The sequence below is a fragment of the Bombyx mori genome, chromosome 20 (assembly GCF_030269925.1).
Source record: "Bombyx mori chromosome 20, ASM3026992v2".
Classification (NCBI taxonomy): Eukaryota; Metazoa; Arthropoda; class Insecta; order Lepidoptera; family Bombycidae; genus Bombyx; species Bombyx mori.
The window spans coordinates 3,964,264-3,991,466 of record NC_085126.1 but is presented as its reverse complement, the minus strand read 5'-3'; the positions used below and the strand labels follow the sequence as shown (position 1 = coordinate 3,991,466).

General features: G+C 42.3%; 4 protein-coding genes across 4 annotated transcripts; 1 reads left to right on the top strand and 3 right to left on the bottom strand.

The window, feature by feature from the left end:
* The first annotated feature begins 342 nt into the window (after positions 1–342).
* On the top strand, positions 343–4,053 carry LOC119630054 (uncharacterized). The gene has a single exon (XM_038018123.2). It carries the CDS (start codon positions 343–345, stop codon positions 4,051–4,053), a length of 3,711 nt encoding a protein of 1,236 aa, XP_037874051.2.
* A 544-nt stretch (positions 4,054–4,597) lies between these two features.
* On the bottom strand, positions 4,598–7,472 carry LOC119628333 (microvitellogenin). Its single transcript, XM_021351152.3, has 2 exons — positions 7,420–7,472; positions 4,598–5,682 (listed from the first exon to the last, which is right to left on the bottom strand). Exons 1-2 carry the CDS (start codon positions 7,433–7,435, stop codon positions 4,757–4,759), a joined length of 942 nt encoding a protein of 313 aa, XP_021206827.2. The 5' UTR covers positions 7,436–7,472; the 3' UTR covers positions 4,598–4,756.
* Positions 7,473–14,846: 7,374 nt separating this feature from the next.
* Positions 14,847–18,158, bottom strand: LOC110386138 (microvitellogenin). The gene is made up of 2 exons (XM_038018110.2): positions 17,984–18,158; positions 14,847–15,931 (listed from the first exon to the last, which is right to left on the bottom strand). Exon 2 carries the CDS (start codon positions 15,924–15,926, stop codon positions 15,006–15,008), a length of 921 nt encoding a protein of 306 aa, XP_037874038.1. The 5' UTR covers positions 15,927–15,931; positions 17,984–18,158; the 3' UTR covers positions 14,847–15,005.
* A 2,460-nt stretch (positions 18,159–20,618) lies between these two features.
* Positions 20,619–25,628, bottom strand: LOC119630081 (microvitellogenin). Its single transcript, XM_038018241.2, has 2 exons — positions 25,487–25,628; positions 20,619–21,584 (listed from the first exon to the last, which is right to left on the bottom strand). Exon 2 carries the CDS (start codon positions 21,580–21,582, stop codon positions 20,677–20,679), a length of 906 nt encoding a protein of 301 aa, XP_037874169.1. The 5' UTR covers positions 21,583–21,584; positions 25,487–25,628; the 3' UTR covers positions 20,619–20,676.
* Between the last annotated feature and the right edge of the window lie 1,575 nt (positions 25,629–27,203).

The window sequence follows — 27,203 nt, the reverse complement described above, 5'->3', positions numbered from 1 at the left end:
CACGAACCTGCATCTGTCGAAAAGGTAATAGTTTCTACCACTTCTACAGGTGTTCAAGAACCCAGCTTATCTCTGTGCCCACGTGTATTTCTGAAAATCTTACCCGTTACTGTCTCTGGTCCCTCAGGAAGTTGCAATGTTTACGCACTTCTCGATGACGGAAGCACTGCTACGCTCATTGACTCAAGTATTGCTACCCAAATCGGTGCGACAGGGCCTCACCAGAAAATAACGGTTAATGGTATAGGCGGTCTCAGTAGAAACGCTACGATATCGTATGTAGATTTTCACATTAAGGGTAGGCACACACGAGACACATTTTTAGTGAAAAATGCGAGAGCTATGGAGTCTTTGTCTCTGCGTCCTCAAACGATTAGGCAGGAAACTATTGCTTCTTTCGCACATTTAGCGAATTTACCTTGCAACGTAACTTATGAAGATGCTACACCAACAGTTTTAATTGGTGCAGAGCATTGGCATTTGTCAATCAGCAGCGAGGTACGGTGTGGTGGTAAGAATGAACCCGTTGCCTGTTTAACTGCCTTAGGCTGGGTGCTTTATGGAATCGCGTCCAGTAAAACTAAATCAGTGGAGATTGTTAATCACGGTGTGTGTATCGAACCTTCCGATGAGGAGAAATTAGACTCTTTTATTAGGGAACAATACAAAATTGATTCGTTAGGTATTTCTAAAAAAGAAACTCTACATTCTAAGTCAGATAAACGTGCAGTCGAGATTTTAGAAAAAACTGCTAGACGTCTCCCCACTTCTGATCGATTTGAGGTGGGTTTGCCATGGCGTGACGATATACAACGCATTCCCGACAGCTACCCTCAAGCCATGTCACGATTTTTAAGTCTAGAAAGGCGCATGGCTAAAGATGCTGACTTTGCAAAAGCATATGACGTGTTCATTTCAAACATGATCGCTAAAGGCTATGCAGAAGAATGTGCTCCCGAGTCATACTACGCCAACCACATTAAAGATAAACAATCTTCTTTTTTGAGGCTCTATTTACCCCATTTTGGCGTGTATCACCCTCAGAAACGTAAGCTTCGTGTAGTTCACGACGCCGCAGCCACGAATGCGGGCGTCAGCCTAAACTCTTTGTTGCTACCTGGTCCAGACCTGCTTCAGTCCTTGTTAGGTATTTTACTTCGGTTTCGCGAGGGCCGTATTGCTCTCACTGCTGATATCCGGGAAATGTTCCCTCAAGTAAGGATCAGAGAGCAAGATAGGGACGCCCTCCGGTTTCTCTGGAGGTCAAGCAGAGACCAACCTATAAAGGAGTTTAGGATGACAGCCATCATTTTCGGTGCGTGCTGCAGTCCATTTATAGCGCAATTTATTAAAAATAAAAACGCTCGTGAGCACGCAAGTTTATTTCCTAAAGCAGCTCATGCTATTTTGTACAATCATTATATGGACGATTATATTGACTCTCTCGATGACATTCAAGAGGCAGCACAACTGGCGGCAGATATTGTTGCCGTTCACAATGATGCCTACTTCGAGATGCGGGGCTGGATTTCCAACGATCCATCAGCGCTAAAATTTATTCCTGCTGATCTTAGGGCCACTCAACCGTCGTTGGAAATCAACCTTGGCAGCTGCTCTGCAAACAATATTAGAGCGTTGGGAGTATTGTGGAATCCCATAACAGATAATTTAGGGTTCCGCTCAGGCTTAGGTGAAACATTTCCAAACCCTCTCACAAAACGTAAAGTTCTTTGTCACCTCATGCGTGTGTACGACCCGTTAGGCTTATTAGCTCCAGTAGTTGTTAAGGGTCGAATTTTATTTCAACAAACGTGGAGGTCTAATGTCGACTGGGACACCGAGTTCCAACCCACGGAAGCATTAAGATGGTCTGATTGGTTTCAGGAGTTGTCAAAAGTAACTTCTTTGGAAATTCCGCGTTGGTATTCTAACTCTAAAAACTCTGAACCAACTCAGAGGGAGTTACACGTTTTTGCTGATGCAAGTGAGCTCGCGTACGCATGTGTCGCTTATTGGCGCCTTTTATACTCAGACGGCAGCATCGAGCTTTCTCTCATCTCTAGTAAGGCAAGAGTTACACCCTTGAAACCTGTCTCTATCCCACGTTTAGAGCTCCAGGCCGCTTTAATAGCTTCTCGTCTCGCGGTCACCATTAAGGACAGTCATAGAAAACAACCGGCACATACTTTCTTTTGGACCGATTCTATGACAGTCCTTCAGTGGTTACGTAATGACGCGCGCTCTTTTAAGCCTTTTGTTGCCCATCGTTTAGGCGAAATTATTGAAAACTCTTGCGTCAGAGACTGGCGATGGGTACCAACGGAATTGAATGTTGCCGACGACGCTACCAGAACGCGATCAATTAACCTCGACATGTCCCACAGATGGTTTCGCGGTCCATCTTTTCTTTTTAAATCCATTGAGGACTGGCCTACAGAGCCAAGGTTTGCCTCACCAAACACCGATGAACTTAAGACCAATAGTTATGAGTTGGTCGGACTAACTTCCTTTGTCGAAGAGTTACCGACTCCGGTCACAGCCATTTTTGCTAATTTTAGTAATTGGCAGCGCTTATTACGTGCCACAGCCCGGGTACTTCAAGCTGCGGCAAAGTTTGGTGTAATTTTGGCTTCCATTAGAAATTCTAAATTGAAAGGCGAAATAGTTTGTGCCCGCCATCCTTCAGCGTCCACTACTCTACCACCTCTTAGTGCGGATTTAATAAAGGCCGCTGAAAGGCAAATTATGCAACGAACACAGGTCGAGAGCTTTTCCATAGAATTTCTTCATATCCTGAACTCGAAGCCTATTCCTCCGAACAGTCGTCTCAGAAAACTGTCACCCGCTTTGGGAGAGGACAAATTACTGCGGTTAGCCGGAAGAATTAAAGGCGCAGAAGGCATTGACCCTGACACACGCTTCCCCATCCTTCTTGACGGTCGTCACCCAATTGTACGTTTATTGGTACAATTTTATCATCGAAAAGCGGGTCACGCAAATTATGAACTAGTCGTGAACGAATTAAGACAAAAATTCTGGTTGTTAAGGCTGAGGAACACAGTGAGAACAATAGCAAAAGAGTGTCCACTCTGCAGAATTAGAAAGTCCTTGCCGGTGAACCCGAAAACAGGAGATCTGCCACCTGAAAGATTAGCTCACCATCGACGGCCCTTTACTTTTACGGGTCTGGACTACTTCGGTCCCGTAAGCGTCACTATCGGGCGCAGGCATGAAAAACGTTATGTGGCCCTTTTCACCTATTTAACTGTCAGAGCCCTTCACCTAGAAATGGTACATAGTCTATCGACTGACTCTGCTATCATGGCTATTAGAAGATTCATTGCAAGACGGGGCTGTCCAAACATTATTTTCTCGGACAACGGAACCTGCTTTGTTGGTGCCAATCGCATTCTCAGAGGTTTCTACGGAGAAAATGTCGAAGATTTCACAAGCACTCAAGGAATACTCTGGAAGTTCATCCCACCTGCGGCACCTAATTTCGGAGGATGTTGGGAGCGCTTGGTGCGATCAGTAAAGGTAGCTCTGAACGCAACATTAACCGAACGAGCTCCAAAAGAAGAAACCTTGAGAGTTTTACTAGCCGAGGCAGAAGCCATTGTCAATTCACGTCCATTAACTCATGTATCTACAGATCCTGACGACCCGACAACACTCACACCATTTCATTTCTTAATCGGTTCTTCGTCCGTGCAGACCTTACCTACTGCCTTGAACGATCACGATTTGGTCAGCCGTACCGAATGGAGGAAAGCATTGAGGCTAGCGGATCATTTTTGGTCGCGTTGGATGCGCGAGGTTCTCCCGACCCTACAACCACGTGAGCAGTCAAGAGGCAACCGCAGTTCAACAGCTTTTCAAGAGGGTGACGTAGTAATTATTGCTGACTTCAACTTGCCCCGCGGAATATGGCCACGAGGACGTGTTGCGAAAGTGTACCCTGGGAAAGATGGCGTGATAAGGGTAGTGGACGTTGCAACAGCAGGGGGAATGCTACGCCGACCCGTACGAAAGCTGGTTAGGCTCTCCACCTAAGGCCTTGACTGACCTTGGTTTGCATAACCAGTTTGTGCTTTTCTGCACGAGGGGGAGGATGTTGTGAACCTCTTTGCTATTTTGATAACTAATGTAGTTTTTATATACTTCACTTTTGACGTTTGTCTTCATATTACCCATTTCTTTCTGTTTTCTTAATTTTGTGTTTTTATTAAAAAATAATCATTCTCAACTTGTTTCATCGTTTATCATTTTACAGAGATTTGTTTAGTTTGTTCATTTCAGCCAGACTAAATGTATTACTTTTCAAATGGCCAGTATTGTGAAACGTCACGTTCATTAGTACTATTATTATTATTAGTAGTAGTAGGAATAGGCTCATCTCTATTATACTTATGTAAATACATATATACAAACTTTTCTATGAAACAAACTGTAAAGTTGCAGTTATTCTAATTTGATATAGTTCTTGATGAATTGCTCTCAATAAGGCAACAAAATGCATAAGTAAGGTTGGTAGTCAAGTTGTTTGTTAGAATTTGATTTAATTTAAGGAATAAAAATATCATTAAAACTAAACAAAAACATATGAAATTATTTAATTTTGTTTTAAGTGAGCAATAAAATAAGAAAAGTATTCTGTACTAGTCTGTGGTTTTAAATAAAAACAGACATTGCGGTATGCTGCGAACGAAGGCAAGAATTTCAACAAAAATATTGTGTTAATATCGAACGTGGATTTCTAGTCCCTGATAATTACAAATTTGGAACTGTCTCCGAAAGCTTCGATGGTCCAGCCGTTAAGTTCAGGGTGGGCGGCAAAGTTTCCACCTTGACTGTAAAGGTTGCGACTACCATCATATACGCGTCGGCCGAACTTCAGCGCTTGGAAATGCGCACGATTGATAACGAAGAACAAGAGCTCCCCGTTGTACATCACAGGCTGGAACGACCACAGGTGCCTGTTCGTGTCTGAGTTTGTGGAAGCATACGCTTGATAGTCGCCGTCGCGGTCCGCGTTGTTGGCCAGCTTCAAGTACCTTTCTTCTACGCGATGACGTATCTTGAAATAAATCTTTTTACCATCCATCACGGGCTCGAGCTTCCAATGGTAGTTCTGGCTATGCGGATGATCGTTGTTGCCGTAGAGCCTCTTGTCATCGGCAAAGTCTGGAGTTATACCTAACTCTATGGAAACACGATCTTGGTAGTTGATGAATTTTATAAAAGTATCGTTTAGCACCATTCTGTACGCCGGGGGGAACTCGGACCTTATAATATCTTCGCCCCCAGCAGCCCCCAGTTTGTATGCGAAACCAGCAATAAATGTTCTCTGTTGCCGAATTAACTTGTCGACAGTTAATTTAATGACATCGGGTCGATCATAACGCATACAGTTTAAGGCTTGGGAAACCGCTTCGTCGTAGTTTTCGTAAACAATGGCATCGTAGAGGTTTTGGACCATTTGATTGGTCGAAGTAAGCAGGGGCTCAGACACTTCAACGGTAGAGTTGACAGCGCTTGCGGTCGTCAGGGATTCAGGAAGTCCATTGATAGAGCTGTCAACGCTTGGGGTCGTTGTGCTTTCATCTGCACCAGGGACGGCATTGGCTGCAGCGGCAAGCATGCACGTCAATAACACTGCTAAATGCTTGAACGCCATCTTGACTGCAACAAAAAAAAAACAGTGTTAGCTGAAATAATTACATATAGAAATATATTATTACGCCGGTAAGAGTAACGCCATCTATAGCCAAATAGTCGAACGAATATCGAAGGATCTAGTAGCACCTAGAATGCTAGAGAAGTACAACGCCATCTATTGTCAGATAGCGTAAACACAATACTAGAGTTGAGTGGAATATTCTCGATAATTCTAGGGATGTGGTATCGGCTATAATAGCGTTGCAGAGATGGCGCGTTATTAATCTGAACTACTCGAAGCGAAACAGCGAACGGACCACCTGAAGCGAAGCGAAAGAAGCGAATTGAGAATTTTAAAGTGCTTAAGTGTTCTAAGTGTTGAATTTAGTGTCAACTTGTAATTCGGTAGAATTTTATTTATCCCGAACCCCAGCGCGTAACAATTCGGTGTCAGAACTGGGACAAATAATGCCAGTTTTACCGAAGGACACGGCAGAATGTATTCGCACCAGAGGTCAGCGGCAGCAAGAAATGGACCGAAGGCGGATTAATGGTTCTGCAACACCGACCGAGGTACCGCAAGGGGAAACAGCGGCAATGGAATCAACCGTGGGTACATCTAGTGTTTCCTTGGCGTTAGTAGCTCCTGGCCTTGCGACCATAATTATGCTTTTGCAAGAGCAGGCTGGTCGCCAAGAGGGGCAAGCTCATCGACAAGAGGAACAGGCCCGTCGCCAGAAAGAGCAGGCCCGTCACCAGAAGGAGCAGCTCCGTCGCTAGGAGGAGGAGCTAATTTGCAGGCTGGAAGAACAGTCCCGGTGCCAGGAGGAGCAGGTTCGTTGACAAGAGGAGCAGATACTCCTAATAAAAGTGTTAAGAGATACATTTGGCAAAAACCTGACGGAGATAAAAGGGCAGGTTAAACAGGACGAGGACCGTATTTCTCAGTAAGAGATCCGGATCGCCAAAAACTGAGGTTCAGATGGTTCATTTGAGGAAGACCCTGGAAGATATAAAAACAGGAACAGTAACTTCAGCTTCAGTTACTGCTGTTCCTTCCATGCGAAGGTTCAAAATTCCGCCGTTTGATGGAACAGCCTCGTGGTCAGCCTACAGGATTCAGTTTGAGGTCGTTATGAAGGCAAACGGCTGGAGCAAGTCACAGGCCATGACGGCGCTTACTCTAGGACTCCGCGAACAAGCTTTGACCATCGTGGACGCCTTAGGTAAGGATACAACCTATGAGCAGCTCGTGGAGGCGTTGGAGTCGAGATACGAAGATGTGCACTTGGAACACGTTTTTTGTGCCCAGTGCCATAGCACAATAATAGAAATGTGTGGAATATTCTCGATAATTCCAGGGATGTGGTATTATTGGCTATAAAAGCGTTGCAGAGATGGCACGGAGTCAGTTAGTAATCGGAACTGCTCGAAACAAAACAGCGAACGGATCACCTGAAGCGAAGCGGAAGAAGAGAGTTGAGAATTTTAAGGTGCTTGTACAGTTTTAAGTGCTGAACACAGTTTTTAGTTGTACTTTGGTAGAATTTTATTTATCCCGAACCCCAGCTCGTAACAACATAGTCATTATTTTAAAATGAAAATTTAAATTGGCTCGACTATGGTTTTTTCTTTAAAAATTAACTTCTCTATTTCACGCAATATACGTAATATGTATCTATGGTAATAAATAATCTCGATAAAAAACCGAAAATATTTGATATTGTTGATGTTTTATAATGTTCAAGATTAATAACTCACATGTACCACCGGGCATCGGGGCGCTACTATGCGATTTTAAAACAACTTTGTGCTTTTATATCCTGCGATAATAGGATGTTATCATAAAATGTCAAATGGCATCATAATAATTGTATAACGTTTGTTTTTGTTCACGGTTTTACGTAGCAGTTATAAGACTGTTTCTATGAGCGATTATTTTCAATGACTCACTGAAGAAAATAAATAACTTATTTAATAGCGGTTAAAGTATGAAATTGCCGTTTTACTGTACGTACGTAGGTACGTAAAACACTTATTACGAATTTGTTAATTAGCAATTCGGTGTTACAAGGTAATGGTAACTGTTAGGTGGTCTCAGCAGCGTTATTCACTATAGATTTTTCCGGTCTGGTCAAGCAGCAATAACGGCAGATGTCTACTGTGCCGAACTCCGAACAATGATAGTAAAACTTGCAGTGAAACAGCCCCGACTCATGAATCGATCTTCACCATTATTGCTCCATGATAACGCGAGACCTCAAGCAGCACGAGAAACCGTTTTAACTCTGTAGGAACTGCAATTAGATATATTGATTAAATAAATATGTTAAATTAAAAAAAAACAATTTCAATTTTTCAATACAAATCGGCAATTTCATACTTTAGACCCCTAATATTATTTATCAAACCAGGTCAATTTCGTTGCCACTTCTCTTAGGTACGTTTGTATTTTAATATATTTATTGTCAACATAATTTTCTGATTATCGAAATGTTTAGTTAAAATTTTCACAATCAAAAGTTACAGAGCTCCTTCCGGTACACCAGCAATCTTTAGGTACAATTCCACTTTACACACCTATGTTGCACTACATGGACGAACGAGCTGTCCTTTTTCCTAGTGTTCAAAGAAATCACAACCTTAAGCTGCCACTTTTAAGGGCACGTACCAACCAATCTCTATACTTTATTATAAAGTAAAGTACTATACTGCATAATAAAGTGGTAAAGTTCCACCCTTGAAATCGGAACGACCTAGGAGGTTTTTTTTAAGAAAAAATTGCGTATTGATTTTCAGAAGAGAGTGATCGCAGGGGTGAGGTTTCTACGCCTAGTGCAGGTGTAGCTTGGTAATGACTTTCCTCATTGCAAGAATGTATTGTTTAATATACTACTTCTAGAACCACTGTTCGAGGGCTGTGGTCTGAAGTTTCTTTGCGATTAAGGACTCGTTCCTACTGGAGTAGTTAAAGAGTTTTCATGTATCTTGTCCCTTTCTTGCCTATGCTTTCACTGCTGCTCCGGTTAGAAGAGCGTCCCGCAGCATCGAAAGTGGACCAGGTGGACGCATCAGAATTTACTTAGGGCGACGACTACGTAAGTCCGTCCTAACTCCGCATAAGACCGTAGCCAGCGACTACGATAAGCTTTGCATAATGTACAAGGAAGGTACTATTGAATTTTAATTGTTTCTTTCTTCATCTATGTCTCAAATAAATTGTTATTTCTAATTATTTTTAGCTGTCTATAACGAGATTTATCTGAAACACCATCCTTGAACCTTTAACATCGTTTATCACTAAGACAATTGTAAATATCTATAGGAGTACCTATTAATAAGATAATATTAAAATTTCAAGCGTGTTTGACCCCATTTATGTAACATATAATATATAACCCCATTATTATTATTTATTTATCGTATGGAATTCGTTTACACTGCGTGGTTATAATTGAAATTTACAGTTTGTGATTAGGGTTTTATAATTGACGCAGTGCAGTTGGAACCGGGAGATCCTCAGGAGGACAGTTCGGTTGCCAGGTTGTTGCACTATTAGCACCACCCAGGGGTCACGTGTAGGGTAGCGGTAGGTAATCTCCTACGGACGTTATACCCCATATTGTAGGTATATCAAATTATGGAAAGAAGAAATTTCATATTTTTATTTCTTAGATTAATGAACGTGCATGACCTGCCTGGTGTGCAGGGGCTACCGAAGTCCGCAGATTAACAACGTAAATGCCGCCACCTGACTTGAGACATGAGTTCTGAGTCACAGTTTTATAGTACAACGGCTGCGCTACCCTTCGAACCGAAACGCATTGCTCTTTCACTGTAGAAATAGGCAGGTAAGTGGTAATAACCCATGTGGGCGCACTAATCGCCCTAATATCAGTAATAAAGTGTCTTAGTCATACATAAAGTAAGTAATAATATTAGGTCTATCTAGACCTATGAAGTTGCCGTTTTACAATACCGGCCATTTGAAATGTAGCTTATGTAAGGCCGGCAACAAATTCTAAATACAAATTAATTCTATTTGGAAGCCCGAGCGCCTCCGAAGGAAATCTAACTTCGAATTCTACTTCGCGAATGAATCTACTACCGGATCGGAATCGCGACCAGCTGATAAAATCCGGCGAGAAACTCAGCGAGCTGATTTATGGGTTAGGTTGCACGTCAAACTCTTTGTCGAATTCGACGAGTACGGTTACCGGGGTCCCTAAGCCTAAGTGTTAGAGCTGAAGACGTCTAATGCAAAGGTTATTCGATCTGATGTATCCGTAAGGACGTGTCTAGGGCGTCGACGGTGACTGGCTCCTGCGTGATCAGGATTCGGGAAGTAGTCAGCGGCGGCAACGATAAGGCGATTCTCATGACGCATAGCCTTATCTAAGTACCGTTCCGAAGATCTGGTCAGTACGATGAATGACGCAAAACTTCTAACACTAGCTCTTGTAGCTTAGAGATAGTCTGTTGTGCCGTATGAAGTCGAGCGTTGCCGTGTAGGAGTAGAGGAGACATCGATTATACAAGATTGACCGGAGATTCGTGAGCTTCTTCATCATTGTGTTCAATTTGTCACAGTGCACATCCGCAGCTAGGGGCCATACATCAATTACGTCATACGAATTTTTGGACTATTAACCCCCCTCCTTGTCACAGGTAATCACATTATTATAAACCCCCCCGATGTAGCGTCACACATTTTTTCAATTTATGCATAAATTTAAAAATAATCCCGAGAAAATAGCTATTTTCACTTTTTTACTTATCTATATATTAATACGTGAAGCAAAAACTTTATATCCCTTTTTAAGAAAATTGCGCGGACGGAGGAGTATGAAATTTTCCACACTTATAGAGAATATAGAGAAGAAGTGCACAATGCTAATATTTTTTTAAAATAATGCATAAAAGATACATTAAATCGATAAAGAAAACATTACACACACTACATACCATGTATTTGACGCACACACGCATGCGTACTATTTATTTTGTTCTTGGCGTCTGTTGTCAAATTGAGAATAGATTAAATATTGTTTGTCTTTGTTAATATTTTTTAAAGTGTAGTCTTGGCGAAATTTGTGATTATAGAAGTATAAAATACAATCATAATAGTATATAAACTTACAATTTCAATTAATTATAGTCGAATTTCGACTACTGCGGGACCTCTAGTTTTTATTAAATCATCTAGTATAATCAAGATACAGTTCATTATTTCAGATAACCGAAAGAACAAACGACTAGTTCGAAAGCAATAAACCACTAATTATGTTAATTGAAGATAAAAAAAACGTAATTATCTAGTATCCATGGACTTTGGACTCCCTCTTTTATATTCTCTATTACCGGTATATCTGGCACTTCATATTCGTTCAGAAAATTATTAAAATAATTAAGATTATTAATAAGTATAGTAAAATATTAATAAATATAGCGATTACCTAGCCGTTGATGTGATCAAGTAACCGCTCTAACTGGGTTGCCAGTCGCCACCGCCATTCGAGCAGTTGAGGACCGGACGAGATGGCAACAGCTCACGAGACAGGCAACGGTTAAGTTTCAGGGACACGACCTTCAGCAATGAAGAAAGCGACGAAGAAGCCGTTATACCGTTAGAGCGCACTAACTACGGGGCTAATGATATGTCTATTAGATTACCTAAGGCCTACAATAAGTTTTATTCAGATATTGATATCTTTACAACATCCAAAACTATGTTCAAAACTGCAGTTCATGAGGTTAAGTTAAGCTTAAGGTTTGTTACTGTTTGAATCTTTAAAATTATTACAAATTGAAAAATAATAATCTTTAAAGTATTTTGGGTGTTCTACAATTAACAATCAACGTTCATAATCAATTCGAGCGTCCATGTAAACCAACCACTTTATTACACTCACACGCACTTACACACATCGACACAACAGAATCAGATTCAAACTTATTCTGCAAGTTATCATTCGACAAAATTCATCTACCTATTTAACTGCCTTATCTTTACCTTAGTTGGACTACCTGTGTTCATTAATTATGTTAAAATTTTTTGGAAACATAATGTGTTTCTTTAATTGGCTCATGTTTGGGAAAACATCCTCTGTACCCTGTGTCTAGTTAAATGCTGTTGAAACATTGTTGATTAAATAAAAAAATAAATAGAGAAGAAGTCTAAGTTCGGAGATGTTTAAAGTTAATCTAAGCTTCTAAACATTTAAACTTCGAGTTTTAGTATTTTACATTTTTAACATGTCGCCTCTCTGCTTCAAGAGTGTGTTATCTTGAAAATTGCAATTTTAGAGGAGAGCGATTTTTTACTTTCAAAAAATTATTGTGGTGAAACTAAACATTTTTTACGGTCGTTCTACGATTTATTGTAAATTATAACTAATAAACAACGTGGAAATTTTAACAAAATACAGTTAATTTAGAAGTTTAATAAGAAATTTTCCATATTTAAAATAAAAGAGGAAAACATGTGTTACAAACTAAAGTGTCACGATTTTGATGATATAACTTTGACTTTGATACTGAGTTATTTAATGAACAATGACTGCTTAAAAAAAATTGTTGAATTTCAGAATCAATCTTTATTGGCAATAGTGTTTCCAAGCCTACAATTTGTTTCACAAAATAAAGAGGAAGACATCAAAAATAATCTAAATTTTTTATTTTAATCTCTATATTAATATGTTTAATTATGATTTATGTTAAATTATTTTGATTTGTTATATTATAAAATTAAAGTTATACATTCTTGTTTAGATTATAATTATTATAAATATAAAATTCTCAATTATATCTCTATATGATAATCACACCTGAAATTAAATTATTAGCTTAAAATTAAACACATTAATATTTGATCATTATATTATTATAGCATTAGACGTATTCACGTAATTTTAAATTATTAGGTAGACCTTGACTATTCGTAGGAAAAAGGTGGTCAAAGCAGCAGAATTCGAAAAAATCCTGTCCGAAAGCAAATTCTATATAATATTATATATTCTTGAGAAGGTAGTGAAGCCCCTTAACAACACCAAGTTCAATAATCAAGAATGGTCCTTCCAGCAAGAGTCGGCGCCAGGTCATAAAGCTCGGTCTACGCAGTCTTGGTTGGAAACGAACGTTTCGGACTTCATCAGAGCTGAAGACTGGCCGTCGTCTAGTCCCGATCTTAATCCGCTGGATTATGATTTATGGTCAGTTTTAGAGAGTACGGCTCGCTCTAAACGCCATTATAATTTGGAGTCCCTAAAACAATCCGTACGATTGGCAGTGAAAAATTTTCCCATGGAAAGAGTGCGTGCTTCTATTGATAACTGGCCTCAACGTTTAAAGGAATGTATTGCAGCCAATGGAGACCACTTCGAATAAGCTTTTTATACTTTAAATTGTTTTATATTTATGTATTAAACTAACACACTGTAAAAGTAATAAATGTTATTTGCAATAGAATTTTTTTTTCCCTTGTCTCAGTATTTATGGCAAGACTAGGTATATACATAATAGGTTGGGGAAAAAGTTTTTGAGAAAATTCACAACATTTTTTAAAATAGTTTATTTACATTTAACTAAAGTATGTAGGTATCATTTTGTTCGATAACTTTTTGCCATCTTGTAGGTAGGGACATGATCCTATTGCTATAGAAATTTTGGGGCTTTTGATCAAAATACCGCGACACTTGGTTTTGGCAGTCCCCTCGTGATGTTATCCTGACACTGCCTAAAGAATTCTGAAGAGACCGAAACAGGTGAAAATCTGAAGGTGCAAGGTCAGTACTATACGGCGGATGCATCAACACCTCCCAGCCAAGCTCTTTTAATTTTTTCTGAGTGACTAAAGATGTGTGAGATCTAGCGTTATCATGGTGAAAAACCACACCCCTTTTGTTGATTGATTCCGGCCGCTTTCTCTCAAATTCTTCTCTTCTCATCAGTTGTTCGCAGTAGAGTTCAGAATCGAAGGTCCTGCCTGGTGGTAACAGCTCATAATGAATAATGCCCTTCCAATCCCACCACACACACAGCATCAGCTTGTTAAGAGTTAACCCGGGATTCGCCGCAGTCTATGAAGCCTGGCCGACCTTTGACCACGACCTTTTTCGTACGTTCTTGTCGTACGTGATCCACTTTTCACCACCAGTTATCAGCTTCTTCAAAAATGGTTCGGTTTCATTACGTCGTAATAAATAATCACAAATGAGTACACGGTTCATTAGATTTCTTTTAGTGAGCTCGTGAGGTATCCAAATATCGAGCTTTTTTATGTACCCAGTTTTTTTCAAATGCGCCAAAACTGTTTTGTGTCAATTCCCAGTTCTTTAGCTACGTCGTAATTACTGATATGCTGATCTTGCTCCACTTCTTCAAGAATGGCATCCATTTTATCCGTAATATGGTGGCTAGAGCGACGTGCATCTTTGACATCAAAATTTCCGGATTGAATACGGTTAAACCACATTTGTGCTACACTCACAGACACTGCACTAGGCCCATGAACATCGCAGTTTTTTTTCGCGGCTTGCGTTGCATTTATACCTTTATTGTAGTAAAATTTTAAAATATATCGAATTTCTTCATTAGATTCACTCATCTTGACAGTATGTACGAAAAATAAATAAAAATCATACATTTTCCTAATTTGAATTTGGAATTATCTTCTTTAAAATTTAGACTTTTAATGATACCAAAACCAGCCAGATACAAATAGGATAGCCAAAGAGATTTTATTACAAGTTCATAAATACTATAATGCGAAAAGACTTTTTTACCAACCTATTATTTTAAATTATACTTAGTCTAACTAACACACTGTAAAAGTAATAAATGTTATTTGACATAGATTTTTTTTTGTTTTCCTTTGTAATAGTATTTATGGCCAGACTAAATGTATTACTTTTCAAATGGCCAGTATTGTGAAACGTCACGTTCATTAGTACTATTATTATTATTAGTAGTAGTAGGAATAGGCTCATCTCTATTATACTTATGTAAATACATATATACAAACTTTTCTATGAAACAAACTGTAAAGTTGCAGTTATTCTAATTTGATATAGTTCTTGATGAATTGCTCTCAATAAGGCAACAAAATGCATAAGTAAGGTTGGTAGTCAAGTTGTTTGTTAGAATTTGATTTAATTTAAGGAATAAAGACATCATTAAAACTAAACAAAAACATATGAAATTATTTAATTTTGTTTTAAGTGAGCAATAAAATAAGAAAAGTATTCTGTACTAGTCTGTGGTTTTAAATAAAAACAGACATTGCGGTATGCTGCGAACGAAGGCAAGAATTTCAACAAAAATATTGTGTTAATATCGAACGTGGATTTCTAGTCCCTGATAATTACAAATTTGGAACTGTCTCCGAAAGCTTCGATGGTCCAGCCGTTAAGTTCAGGGTGGGCTGCAAAGTTTCCACCTTGACTGTAAAGGTTGCGACTACCATCATATACGCGTCGGCCGAACTTCAGCGCTTGGAAATGCGCACGATTGATAACGAAGAACAAGAGCTCCCCGTTGTACATCACAGGCTGGAACGACCACAGGTGCCTGTTCGTGTCTGAGTTTGCGGAAGCATACGCTTGATAGTCGCCGTCGCGGTCCGCGTCGTTGCCCAGCTTCATGTACCTATTTTCTAGACGATGACGTATCTTGAAATAAATCTTTTTACCATCCACCACGGGTTCGAGCTTCCAATGGTAATTCTGGCTATGCGGATGATCGTTGTTGCCGTAGAGCCTCTTGTCATTGGCAAAGTCTGGAGTTGGACCTAACTCTATGGAGACACGATCTTGGTAGTTGATGAATTTTATAAAAGTATCGTTTAGCACCATTCTGTACGCCGGGGGGAACTCGGACCTTATAATATCTTCGCCCCCAGCAGCCCCCAGTTTGTATGCGAAAGGGGCAATATATGTTCTCTGTTGTCGAATTAACCTGTCGACAGTTAATTTAATGACATCGGGTCGATCATAACGCATACAGTTTAAGGCTTGGGAAACCGCTTCGTCGTAGTTTTCGTAAACAATGGCATCGTAGAGGTTATGGACCATTTGATCGGTCGAAGTAAGCTGGGGCTCAGACACTTCAACGGTAGAGTTGACAGCGCTTGGGGTCGTCAGGGATTCAGGGAGTTCATTGGTAGAGCTGTCAACGCTTGGGGTCGTTGTGCTTTCATCTGCGCCAGGGACGGCATTGGCTGCAGCGGCAAGCATGCACATCAATAACACTGTTAAATGCTTGAACGCCATCTTGACTGCAACAAAAAAAACAGTGTTAGCTGAAATAATTACATATAAAAATATATTATTACCTACGCCGGTAAGAGTAACGCCATCTATAGCCAAATAGTCGAACGAATATCGAAGGATCTAGTAGCACCTAGAATGCTCGAGAAGTACAACGCCATCTATTGTCAGATAGCGTTAACACAATACTAGAGTTGAGTGGAATATTCTCGATAATTCTAGGGATGTGGTATCGGCTATAATAGCGTTGTTTTAAAAATCGAATACCATTTATTTATTTAAAAAAGATTCTCGGTCTTGTCACGAGGTTTTGTCAAACTTGTTTAGTCGTTGAGAAAATGGAATTGACTCGAGAAAATTCAAGAGCGATGATTTATTATGACTTTCGAAGTGGTTTAACACAAAAACAGTGTGTTGACCGGATGATTTCTGCATTTGGTGATGAAGCTCCATCCAAAACCACAATTTATCGCTGGTTTGCTGAGTTTCAACGTGGACGTGTCAAGCTCAGTGATGATCCCCGTCAAGGTCGTCCAAAAACTGCAGTCACCCAAGAAAACGTTGATGCTGTGCGTAAGCTGATTGAGGAAGATCGACATGTGACATACCGCGAAATTTAGGCCACAGGTCGTTTCTGAACTCCGTAAAGAGAACTGCAACCGCCGCATCATCCTCCATCACGACAATGCGAGTTCTCACACCGCGCACAGAACAAAAGAGTTTTTAGAGCAAGAAAACATAGAATTATTAGACCATCCGCCGTACAGCCCCGACCCAAAGAAAGAATAAATTGCGTGGACAGAGATTTTCATCACCTGAAGAAGCTGTGGACGCCTACAAAACGGCCATTGGAGACCCCAACTTCCGAATGGAATGGTTGCTTCAATGATTGGTTCCATCGTATGGAAAAATGTATCAAATTTCGCGGAGAATACTTCGAAAAGCAATAAATACATTTTTAAATAGTAATGTTGTGTCACTTCGTTAATTCCCGAAATTTTCAGTGCCACCTATGTAGTATGTTGGATTTTCAGGTTGAGACAGTATGTTTATAGCATATGAAATTACAAGCTCCTTCCTTCTAAATCCTAGTGGCATTTCTCCAACTTCAGCTTATAACGTGTCTGTGTCTAAGGGTGTCCCTAGTATGCCGATGTTACATGAGGCTGGTCACTGGTGGTAGGACCTCTTGGAAGTCCGCACGGGTAGCCGTTGTAACTATACTGAGATCTTAGAACTTATATCTCGAGGTGGGTGGCGCATTTACGTTGTAGATGTCTATGGGCTTCAGTAACTACTTAACACCAGGTGGCCTGTGAGCTCGTCCATCCATCTAAGCAATAAAAAAAAAAGCCCAGTCCCGTCACTCCCCAAAAGGTGGTCTATGGGTTGAGAGACACGGGGCCGAATCGCACCACTTCTAGACACGTCACCACCGGTAGGCAACCGGTGAACAGGAGACTCTGTGAGGAGGATCTCAGGGCGCCACCACTTACCGCTCTGGGAGATTCACACCAATAAATGAAAACAATTACAATATACGACTGTTGTGTTTATTAAATACAAATAACACAGTTACAATTGTTATAATAGTTTACAAATAATAATTTAGCGGTCAGGTACAAGGTTACATGTGTGACGGTAGGTATACCGAACACACGAGAAAGTTATCAAAGAAAATTAGTTTAAAATTAAATTACTAGAAACAATGACGGTTTCACAAATTTAACAAAAAGACGATGAAAGGTTCACGGGATCGCTTCCCAGCAACTGGGGTTGCTAGATCCGAGCAAGGCTGTGTATGCAGGTGTGTTCTTGGTCTACCGTAGTCGAGTACTCTTTCTTGGATCGCTTAGCTAGAGCACCTCGCTTCCGGCAGCGTCCACGCAGAAAAGTACTGCGGGATCGTGAACGTGATCTAAAGGTCACTCTCCGCACCCTAACTGATATACATATAATGTACCAGTTATTAGGACCCACACGATAAGACATAAGATGTTAGCTTATAATTAGTTATAGTTTGTGGACACAGTGTGGAGAATAAATTATGAAACACTTACCCTGGTTTGATACAATACACCAAGGAACTATTTAATTGACTCAGGTAAATGCGTAAGAATACTTTCACTGCAGCTCGAGAGATGTTGATCGAAAAAGGGCTCGGACAAAGTGTCTTGTCCTTTTATAGCAATAGTCTGACGGTTCTCGAAGATCCTGCCTAATAGTGCTGTGCTAATCTCACCTTCGAACCACAGACAAGATCGCACAGTCACGCCATGCAGCGTCAAGTGAGAGAACTACTAAGCGTTTTAAAATTATTTTATTTCTCCACACTGTGCCACGTATACGCTAGATGGCGTTAATTTCTACTAAAAAATTAAATTAAATTTTTCTAGCGTTACAAGCTAAGATGCTCTTAATCGGGCTTGTTTTGCACGCACCAATACTCAATCGAAGAGCGGTGTTTTGATGTTTCCAAGGCATCAAGTGAACATTTTTTTTGCAGAATCATAAATCACAGAGCCATAATCAATTTTTTGTCTTATTAAAGCGCGATATACTATATATCGCAGAAGTCGAGCATCGCCTTCCACGACTCGTCGTCACCGAGCATCGATGCCACAACACTCGGCAACGACAAGTCGTTTCCTATTTTTGCGACGAGGACACGGCGCCCCCCCCCTCCCATGCGGGCAGGCAACGAGCGTGTGCTCTGCCGTGTCCAAGTCGCAACCACAATGGTGGCACTCTGCCGTCGGCTCGGCTCCGATCCGATGGAGGATCTCACCGATCTTACGAAGGCTAGGGCATTTCCGTTAATGTCAATGTCTTGTAATGCTTTTAAAACTCTGTTTCCAAACCATTTCATAAGCTTTCTCAATATCTAATGCCACTACAACAATATAATTATTATTTGCAAGGCTATCAAGTACTTCGCTTTCAATATTCATTAAATGGTCCACTGTTGATCGAAATTGACGAAATCCACACTGAAATGGTGAAAAATACTTATTCGATTTTACACACCATCTGATTCTTTTACTTATTATTTTTTCAAGTATTTTGCATAGATTACAGGTTAGGGATATGGGCTTATAACTAGTTTGTGAAATTGATATTTTTCCTGGTTTTAATATTGGAACTACTAAAGCTTCTCTCCAGCTGTCAGGAAATACCTGTTCCTTATACCTAGTCTTGCCATAAATACTGAGACAAAGGAAAAAAAATCTATTGCAAATAACATTTATTACTTTTACAGTGTGTTAGTTTAATACATAAATATAAAACAATTTAAAGTATAAAAAGCTTATTCGAAGTAGTCTCCATTTGCTGCAATACGGTCCTTTAAACGTTAAGACCAGTTATCAATAGAAGTACGCACTCTTTCCATGGGAAATTTTTCATTGCCAATCGTACGGATTGTTTTAGGGACTCCAAATTATCATGGCGTTTAGAGCAAGCCGTACTCTCTAAAACTGACCATAAATCATAATCCAGCGGATTATGACCGGGACTAGACGACGGCCAGTCTTCAGCTCTGATGAAGTCCGAAACGTTCGTTTCCAACCAAGACTGCGTAGACCGAGCTTTATGACCTGGCGCCGAGTCTTGCTGGAAGGACCATTCTTGATTATTGAACATGGTGTTGTTAAAGGGCTTCACTACCTTCTCAAGAATGGTATCTTGATACACTTGTGCCGATGTTTTGATACCTTTTTCACAAAAGTATGGCTCAGTCACCCCTTCATAGCTAATACCCCACCAAACCATCACTGAAGTCGGATAGTGCCCACGTTGCACTCTGTCGACTGATTGGAAAGCTTCCTTAGAGCTTTGAGCATAAATACGATCATTTTGTTTGTTAAAATGTTGCTCGATTGTAAAAAATTACTAATCCGTAAACAAAATTTTTCTGTGACCTCCCTTTGCGTACCGCTTCAGTAGTTGTTACGATTTTACCACCCTATTCTCTTTTAAATTATCAGTTAAGAAATGACCAGTACGTCTCTTATAGGCTGCAAGTCCTTCTAATCTTCTTCGAATTCTATCCCTTACTGCTTTTTTTTTTTTTTTTTTTTTTTTTTATTGCTTAGATGAGTGGACGAGCTCACAGCCCACCTGGTGTTAAGTGGTTACTGGAGCCCATAGACATCTACAGCGTAAATGCGCCACCCACCTTGAGATATAACTTCTAAGGTCTCAATTATAGTTACAACGGCTGCCCCACCCTTCAAACCGAAACGCATTACTGCTTCACGGCAGAAATAGGCAGGGTGGTGGTACCTACCCGTGCGGACTCACAAGAGGTCCTACCACCAGTAATTACGCAAATTATAATTTTGCGGGTTTGATTTTTATTACACGATGTTATTCCTTCACCGTGGAAATCAATCGTGAACATTTTTTGAGTACGTATTTCATTAGAAAAATTGGTACCCGCCTGCGGGATTCGAACACCGGTGCATCGCTCAACACGAATGCACCGGACGTCTTATCCGTTAGGCCACGACGACTTCAAACCTTTGACCACCTTTTTCGTACGAACACTACGTGGACGGCCAGATCTTTTTCTGTCACAAGCAGAGGAGGTCTCATTGCACCTATTAATAGCCCGGTGCACAAACATTTTACTAATACCATGCGTTGGAGAGTTTTGAAAATTGCATTTGGCTCCATACCTACTTTGTGTAAGTGTGCAACGGACATTAAGTATTTTTATTAAAAATTACCTTTATTAAAAAACAATATAGTATTACATAACTTTAATGTACCACGAGAACTTATCCGGGTTGAAGTCCTTCGTCGAGTGGCCATAAGCAATGCGGTATCCGTCGTGTTCGGTTGATTGACCGAATTTAAGAAGCTTGTCGAACTCCCGGTTGATGATGTAGAACAGGAGCTCGCCATTGTGCCTCACCGGTTGTATGGTCCACAAGTGCCTGTTCGTGCTGTCGTCGTGAGATATATAAGCGGTATGGTCGCCGTCTTCGTCTGTACTGTTTCCTAATTTTAAGAACATTGCCATTCTTAGAGGACGCATCTTGTAATGAAGCCTGTCTCCTGACGAATGTGCGACTAACGACCACTCAATACCCATCCTGGTTTTGGTGTTGTGATCGCCTAAAGCTCTTCTGTCACCATCGGATTCTACCCGGTTACTGTACGTAAGAGCGTACCCGTCCCTCTTGTTAATCAATTTTGCGAAAACCAAACTTTCGTGGATTCGAATTACCGCAGGAAAACACCTACTTACGATGTACGCGGCCCTGGAGATTGAGACTTTATAGGAGTAATCAAATACTATAGATTGACCCTCGTCGAACAACCGTTCAATGACCCGTTCGATGATATTGCACCCGCCTGCGCCATATAAGGAAATGGTGTTCTCGACAGCTTCATCAAATTTCCTTGCCACGATAAAATTGTAGAGTTTATTTTCGAGCTGCTTACTGACGACGCTCATGGAAGGTGACTGATTGCTGGTGGTGTTGTCGAGGGTCACGGTTGGTTCAGTGCTTACTGAGTCTACGGTGCTGATGATGCTGGTCGAATTCACTGTCTCAACGGCTGCAATGTTGTCAGTGGCTTCCTTATTAAGAATGCTATTGGCACTGACAGCCAGTACACACATTAATAGCACAACTTCTTTGAGCTCCATATCTGTAACGTAAATAAAATTTTCAATTGCAATACTACTGGATCTTACAAGTATACTTGATTTAAAAAAATCATTTAGAACGATTACATGAAACTATTATATTAAAACTTCTTATTTGATTAATACACGTTTAATTAGAATTTGTACTATATACTCTAGACGCGAAGCCGCTACGAGTCCTAGTTAAATTTTTGGCCTGTCGTCGTGCTGTCTATGGGCTCCGGTGACCGGCACCGACATCTATCTACAGCAAAAGCAATTCTGTTTAAACCTTTTTATGTCGTCAGAGGGTAGAACGAGTAAATGGTCAAGAAGGTGTCTGGGTAAACCTGAAGATGTCTGGTTACCGAAGCTAATGGACGTCAGCAATATCAGCGGGCGTAGCTGATCATCTATTTACCGCATGCACTGTTTTAAGCCTCGATTAAAGAAAGACACGTCATAGTATTCGTAAACCGCCGTGGAGAGGGATGTTCGTTCCAGACGCGAACTGTGCGAACTGTGGCGAAAAAGATCTCGAAAACTGAACCGTAGACAAACGCAGTATTTCTAGGTGGGCTTTTTTTTCCTCAGGAGGAAATCGCCAGTTTTTTTTTTATTGCTTAGATGAGTGGACGAGCTCACAGGCCACCTGATGTTAAGTGGTTACTGGAGCCCATAGACATCTACAACGTAAATGCGCCACCCACCCGAGATATCAGTTGTAAGGTCTCAGTATACTTACAACGGCTGCCCCACCCTTCAAACCGAAACGCATTACTGCTTCACGGCAGAAATAGGCAGGGTGGTGAAACCTATCCGCGCGGACTCACAACAGGTCCTACCACCAGTAAATCCCCACCTGAACGATAGGTGGGGTATGTAGGAGTTGAACCGCACCAAAAACTCCTGCCATTCACATCCATCCCGCCGTTCCCCAGACGCCGGACTGCCGGTTCCCTCGGTCGATGGGTCAGGAGCTGCATTGATGGCATGGCGCTACGCCTTCCCCCGGAGCGGTCGGGGAACACGGCCTACTATCGATCGGTTCCATATTACGGGCGAGCTTGCTGAGCACGCCGCCCCATGCCTACGTCCCTCACCGCACAAAGCGGGTGGAGCCCGAAGCTCCAAGGGGGTTGGGTCATGGACGGGACTCTGCTCGGCGGCGGCGGATTTCTGCGTAGTGAGGAGAGCCTAGTTCGCACCTGCAGCAGACGGAAGATGAGGCGTCCTCCGCCACGATTCACTCAGTCATCAAAGATCGGGTAAAGCGCTTCGACGGTCCGTAGATCCCCCGTGGGGTTGGCCAACCGCCTCGACTACGACTCGAGAACAGACCGCCGAGAATGGGCCTTACGCGCCCGCAGCTTACTATTCGCTAGACTCGCCACCCCCAGAGCACGAAGTTCACTGCACCACCGATAATTGACAGCGAGTGATTCCGCCTCCAGCTCCCACGGCGGCGTCCTCGCCAACACACTCGCCGCCTCGAAGGAGACGGTATCCACGGATGATCCTGATAGCAACGGTGCGCTGCCGCCGGCGTAGGGACCAAACCATAGCGGTCCGGTTGCGCGGCTCAGCTCATACAGACGCACCGTACAGGACCATCAATCGCACCACCCTCGCATAGAGGCGGCGTACAACCTGATCTGGCCCTTCGATGTTCGGGAGCAGCCGGCTCAAAGAATTCGGGGTGCACGCTCAAGCTCCACCGCCGTGACAAGGCGAGACCACATTGTGTGTGGTCCAAGGTTGGCTGGCACGGCAGAAATAAGTGAGGCAGTGGTCCTACCACCAGTAATTACGCAAATTATAATTTTGCGGGTTTGATTTTTATTACACGATGTTATTCCTTCACCGCGGAAGTCAATCGTGAACAATTTTTAAGTACGTGTTTCATTAGAAAAATTGGTACCCGCCTGCGAGATTCGAACACCGTTGCATCGAATGCACCGGACGTCTTATCCTTTAGCCAACGACGACTTATTTAAACTAATTAGTCAACTAATTTATATTTCTAATCAATTGATTTGTGCCAATCTGAACCAGCGCTCGATTCAATTCGTAGGAAATTTTATTCTTTGCTTCTTCTTTCTCGTGGTAGGACGTCTAGTGAGTCCGCAAGGGTAGATTTTTTTTTTTTTTTTTTCGGGTAGATGGCCTAACCTCCTACGAGGTCCCCGCGCAAAAGGGGCGCGCGGGGTATGTGAGACTCTACGATCTGCATGGTGTTGTGAGCAGACCGCGGGCCCAAGGATTTTAGGGCCCACCCACTAAACGACTCCCCTGCACTCTTACACCCGACATCCGATCCCCTCCGAGGTCAGAACCCGGATGAGGTAGGGGGGCTACCGCGGTCAACACTACAACCAGACGGCGCGGCTCACCCCAAAGACGCCCAGCCGACTGAGTCTTCGAGGCGAATCGAAGGCTCTGAAACGTCGGCCGTCTCGGTACGGCAGCCCGTCGGGCCGCCCGGACGGTGCCGCTGGTGTCCCGGAATACCCCGCTGGACCAGAACCAGCCTGCCGGGTCGGGACGCGATACACCGTCGACCGGTCGCTCTATTTACTCCACGGCAGCGCGCTAGAGTGCTGGTAGCGCGCCGCGCGGCCTCACCCCCTCAGGTCGCCCCTTGACCTTCACCGGGGGGAGGCCGCTACCTACAGGGGCCGGGACGTACGGGCGTATTCCCGCCTCCGGCCCCCGGCTCGACGGCGACGGATCGGTGCGGAAAGGGAAGAGCTCTCCCTCTCTCGCTCCGCCGCCTCCTTCTGCGAGATGGTGGACTCGCAGAAGTCGAGCATCGCCTTCCAGGACTCGTCGCTGCCGAGCATCGTAGCCACGACGCGCGGCAGCGAGAGGTCCTCTCCTATGACCGCGACGAGGGCGGCGCGTTGCTCGTCGAATCCAGAGCAACGCGCCAATGTATGTTCCGCTGTGTTTTCCTCGTCGCGGTCCGCGCAGTGGTGGCACTGCGCCGTCGGTTCCCTTCCGGCTATCTTGAAGAGGTACCGGCCAAACCACCCATGGCCGGTCAACATCTGCGTCAGCCGGAAGGTGAGGCATCCGCGGTCGCGGCCCACCCAGTCCACGAGAACCGGGCGGACCGCCTCGACGGTACGGATGCCGGCCGACGGGTCCGCCAAGCGGCGAGACCACGCCTCCAGCACGGACCGCCGAGATTGGAGCCTCCGCGCTCGAACTACACCTTCGCCGGGGCGCCCTTCCCCCCTAGAGCGGAGGTCGCTACGCCACCTGTAATCAGCAGCGAGCGCCTCCGCCTCCAGGTCCCAGGGTGGCGCCCCGGCGAGCAAGCACGCCGCCTCGAAGGAGACGGTGCGGTATCCTCGGATGGCCCTGACCGCGATCGCGCGCTGCGGACGTCGCAGCGCGGCGACGTTCTTGCGGGTCAGGGCCTGGCACCATACCGGAGCACCGTATAGTGCCATCGACCGCACCACCAGATACTACAACCCTGCCTATTACTGCCGTGAAGTAGTTATGCATTACGGTTTGAAGGGTGGGGTAACCGTTGTACGGTATAAACTGAGACCTTAGAACTCATATCTCAAGGTTAGTGGCGGCATATACGTTGTACATGTATGTCTATGGGCTCCGGTAACTACTTAAGATCAAGTGGGCCAGGAGCTTGCCAACCCATCTAAGCAATTATAAAAAAAGCTTGTGAACACAGAATAGCATGATGATATCACCGTTTAAATACCAGAACACAACACCCCTTAACGCCAACAAAATCTCTAAAATTCCTCAAAACAAAAATTACTCATAGTGGTCGATTATTCAATTACAACAAATAAGAATACTCTATCAAATCTTGATTTGTTTTTTAAAATATGATGCTCTGTTTAGATATACGTATGTAAACATATTGAAAATACTGAAATCAACAACTGACCTGCTTATGTTACGATTGAAACGGGAATGATAAACAAACTCCGATCGATCTCGTTTTCTATATCGCTTAAATAAATAATAATTAATTATTATCGAATGCAAAGTTAAAGGCCGTCGTTTTATTTATAATATTATATTATTATACTATTAACTGCCCGTGGAAACGTCTGAATTGTATTGATTTGAAGACTGCTCCGAGTTTTAGCTTTTAATCACAATTCCTAGTCAACTGCCCGAATTAGTTTGGTTTAGCATATTATTTACAGCCTTTGGTAGTTGCGAGACCTTTTACATTGGTAAAAGCATCAGAAATGATTTATTTTATTATCTGACTGCCTTTTATAATCCTTTTGTAATGTACCTAAGTAGGAAAATAAGTGTCCTAGCCCAAATAATCCCACTTACATCAACTGTACCTCAGAATCAAAAAAACAACATCCAGCTTCGGACGCGTAAAAAACCTACATCCATATGTTTATTTTAAAAAAATGGTGTGCGTGCAACTTGGTGCACGTGAAAGAAGTGAAACTCCTTCCGGCCTGGTGGTAACAGCTCATAATGAATAATCCTTCCAATCCCACCACACACACAGAATCACCTTGTTGCGAGTTAACTCGGGTTTCGCCACAGTCTGTGAAGCCTGACCGGCCTTTGACCACGACCTTTTTCGCACGTTCTTGTCGTACGTGATCCACTTTTCATCACCAGTTATCAGCTTCTTCAAAAATGGTTCGGTTTCATTACGTCGTAATAAAGAATCACAAATGAGTACACGGTTCATTAGGTTTCTTTCAGTGAGCTTGTGAGGTGCCCAAATGTCGAGCTTTTTTATGTACCCAGCTTTTTTCAAATGCGCCAAAACTGTTTTGTGGTCAATTCTCAGCTCTTCAGCTACGTTGTAACTACTGATATGCCGACCTTGCTCCATTTTTTTCAAAAATGGCATCCATTTTATCCGTAATAGGGCGACTAGTGCGACATGCATCTTCGACATCAAAATTTCCGGATTGAAAACGCTTAAACCAAATTTGTGCTACTTTCACAGATACTGCACTAGGTCCATAAACATCACAAATTTTTTTTGCGGCTTGCGTTGTATTTTTACCTGTTTTGTACTAAAATTATAAAATGTATCGAATTTCTTCATTACATTCACTCATCTTGACAGTACGAAAAATAAATAAAAATCACACGTTATCCTAGTTTGAATTTGCAATTATCTTCTTTAAAATTTAAACTTTTAATGATACCAAAACCAGCCAGATACAAATAGTATAGCCAAAGAAATTTTATTAAAATATCATACATACTATAATACGAAAAGACTTTTCCCCAACCTATTATATTACCGCCATCTACAGTAGCAATGAAAAACTAATAACAAGCCATCTGGTGGCCGACGCCCGTAAACAGAATCTGTATAAGTGAAAGGACCTAGCTCTTTTTCTCTCTCTATCTAAGGTCGAGTGGTTTGCAAGACGTTCTCTCTATTTTCTCAATCTCGCTCGTCCTAAGCTGTATCTTTCCTCTGTAGCCGTAACGAATCTGTCGCGAGTTGAATTTTACTTTCAACGCGCCTAAAGGAGTTTCACTTCAAAAAAATTAAAGACGGCGTTTCTTCTTCTTCTTCTTCTTATCAGCCCATAGACGTCCACTGCTGAACATAGGCCTCCCCTAAGCCTCGCCACAAAGACCGGTCCTGCGCTGCCTACATCCAG

Bases quoted from the DNA above. Each gene is read 5' to 3' on its own strand.
- LOC119630054 (XM_038018123.2), top strand. From the start codon at position 343: ATGGAGTCTTTGTCTCTGCGTCCTCAAACGATTAGGCAGGAAACTATT.
- LOC110386138 (XM_038018110.2), bottom strand. From the start codon at position 15,926: ATGGCGTTCAAGCATTTAACAGTGTTATTGATGTGCATGCTTGCCGCT.
- LOC119630081 (XM_038018241.2), bottom strand. From the start codon at position 21,582: ATGGAGCTCAAAGAAGTTGTGCTATTAATGTGTGTACTGGCTGTCAGT.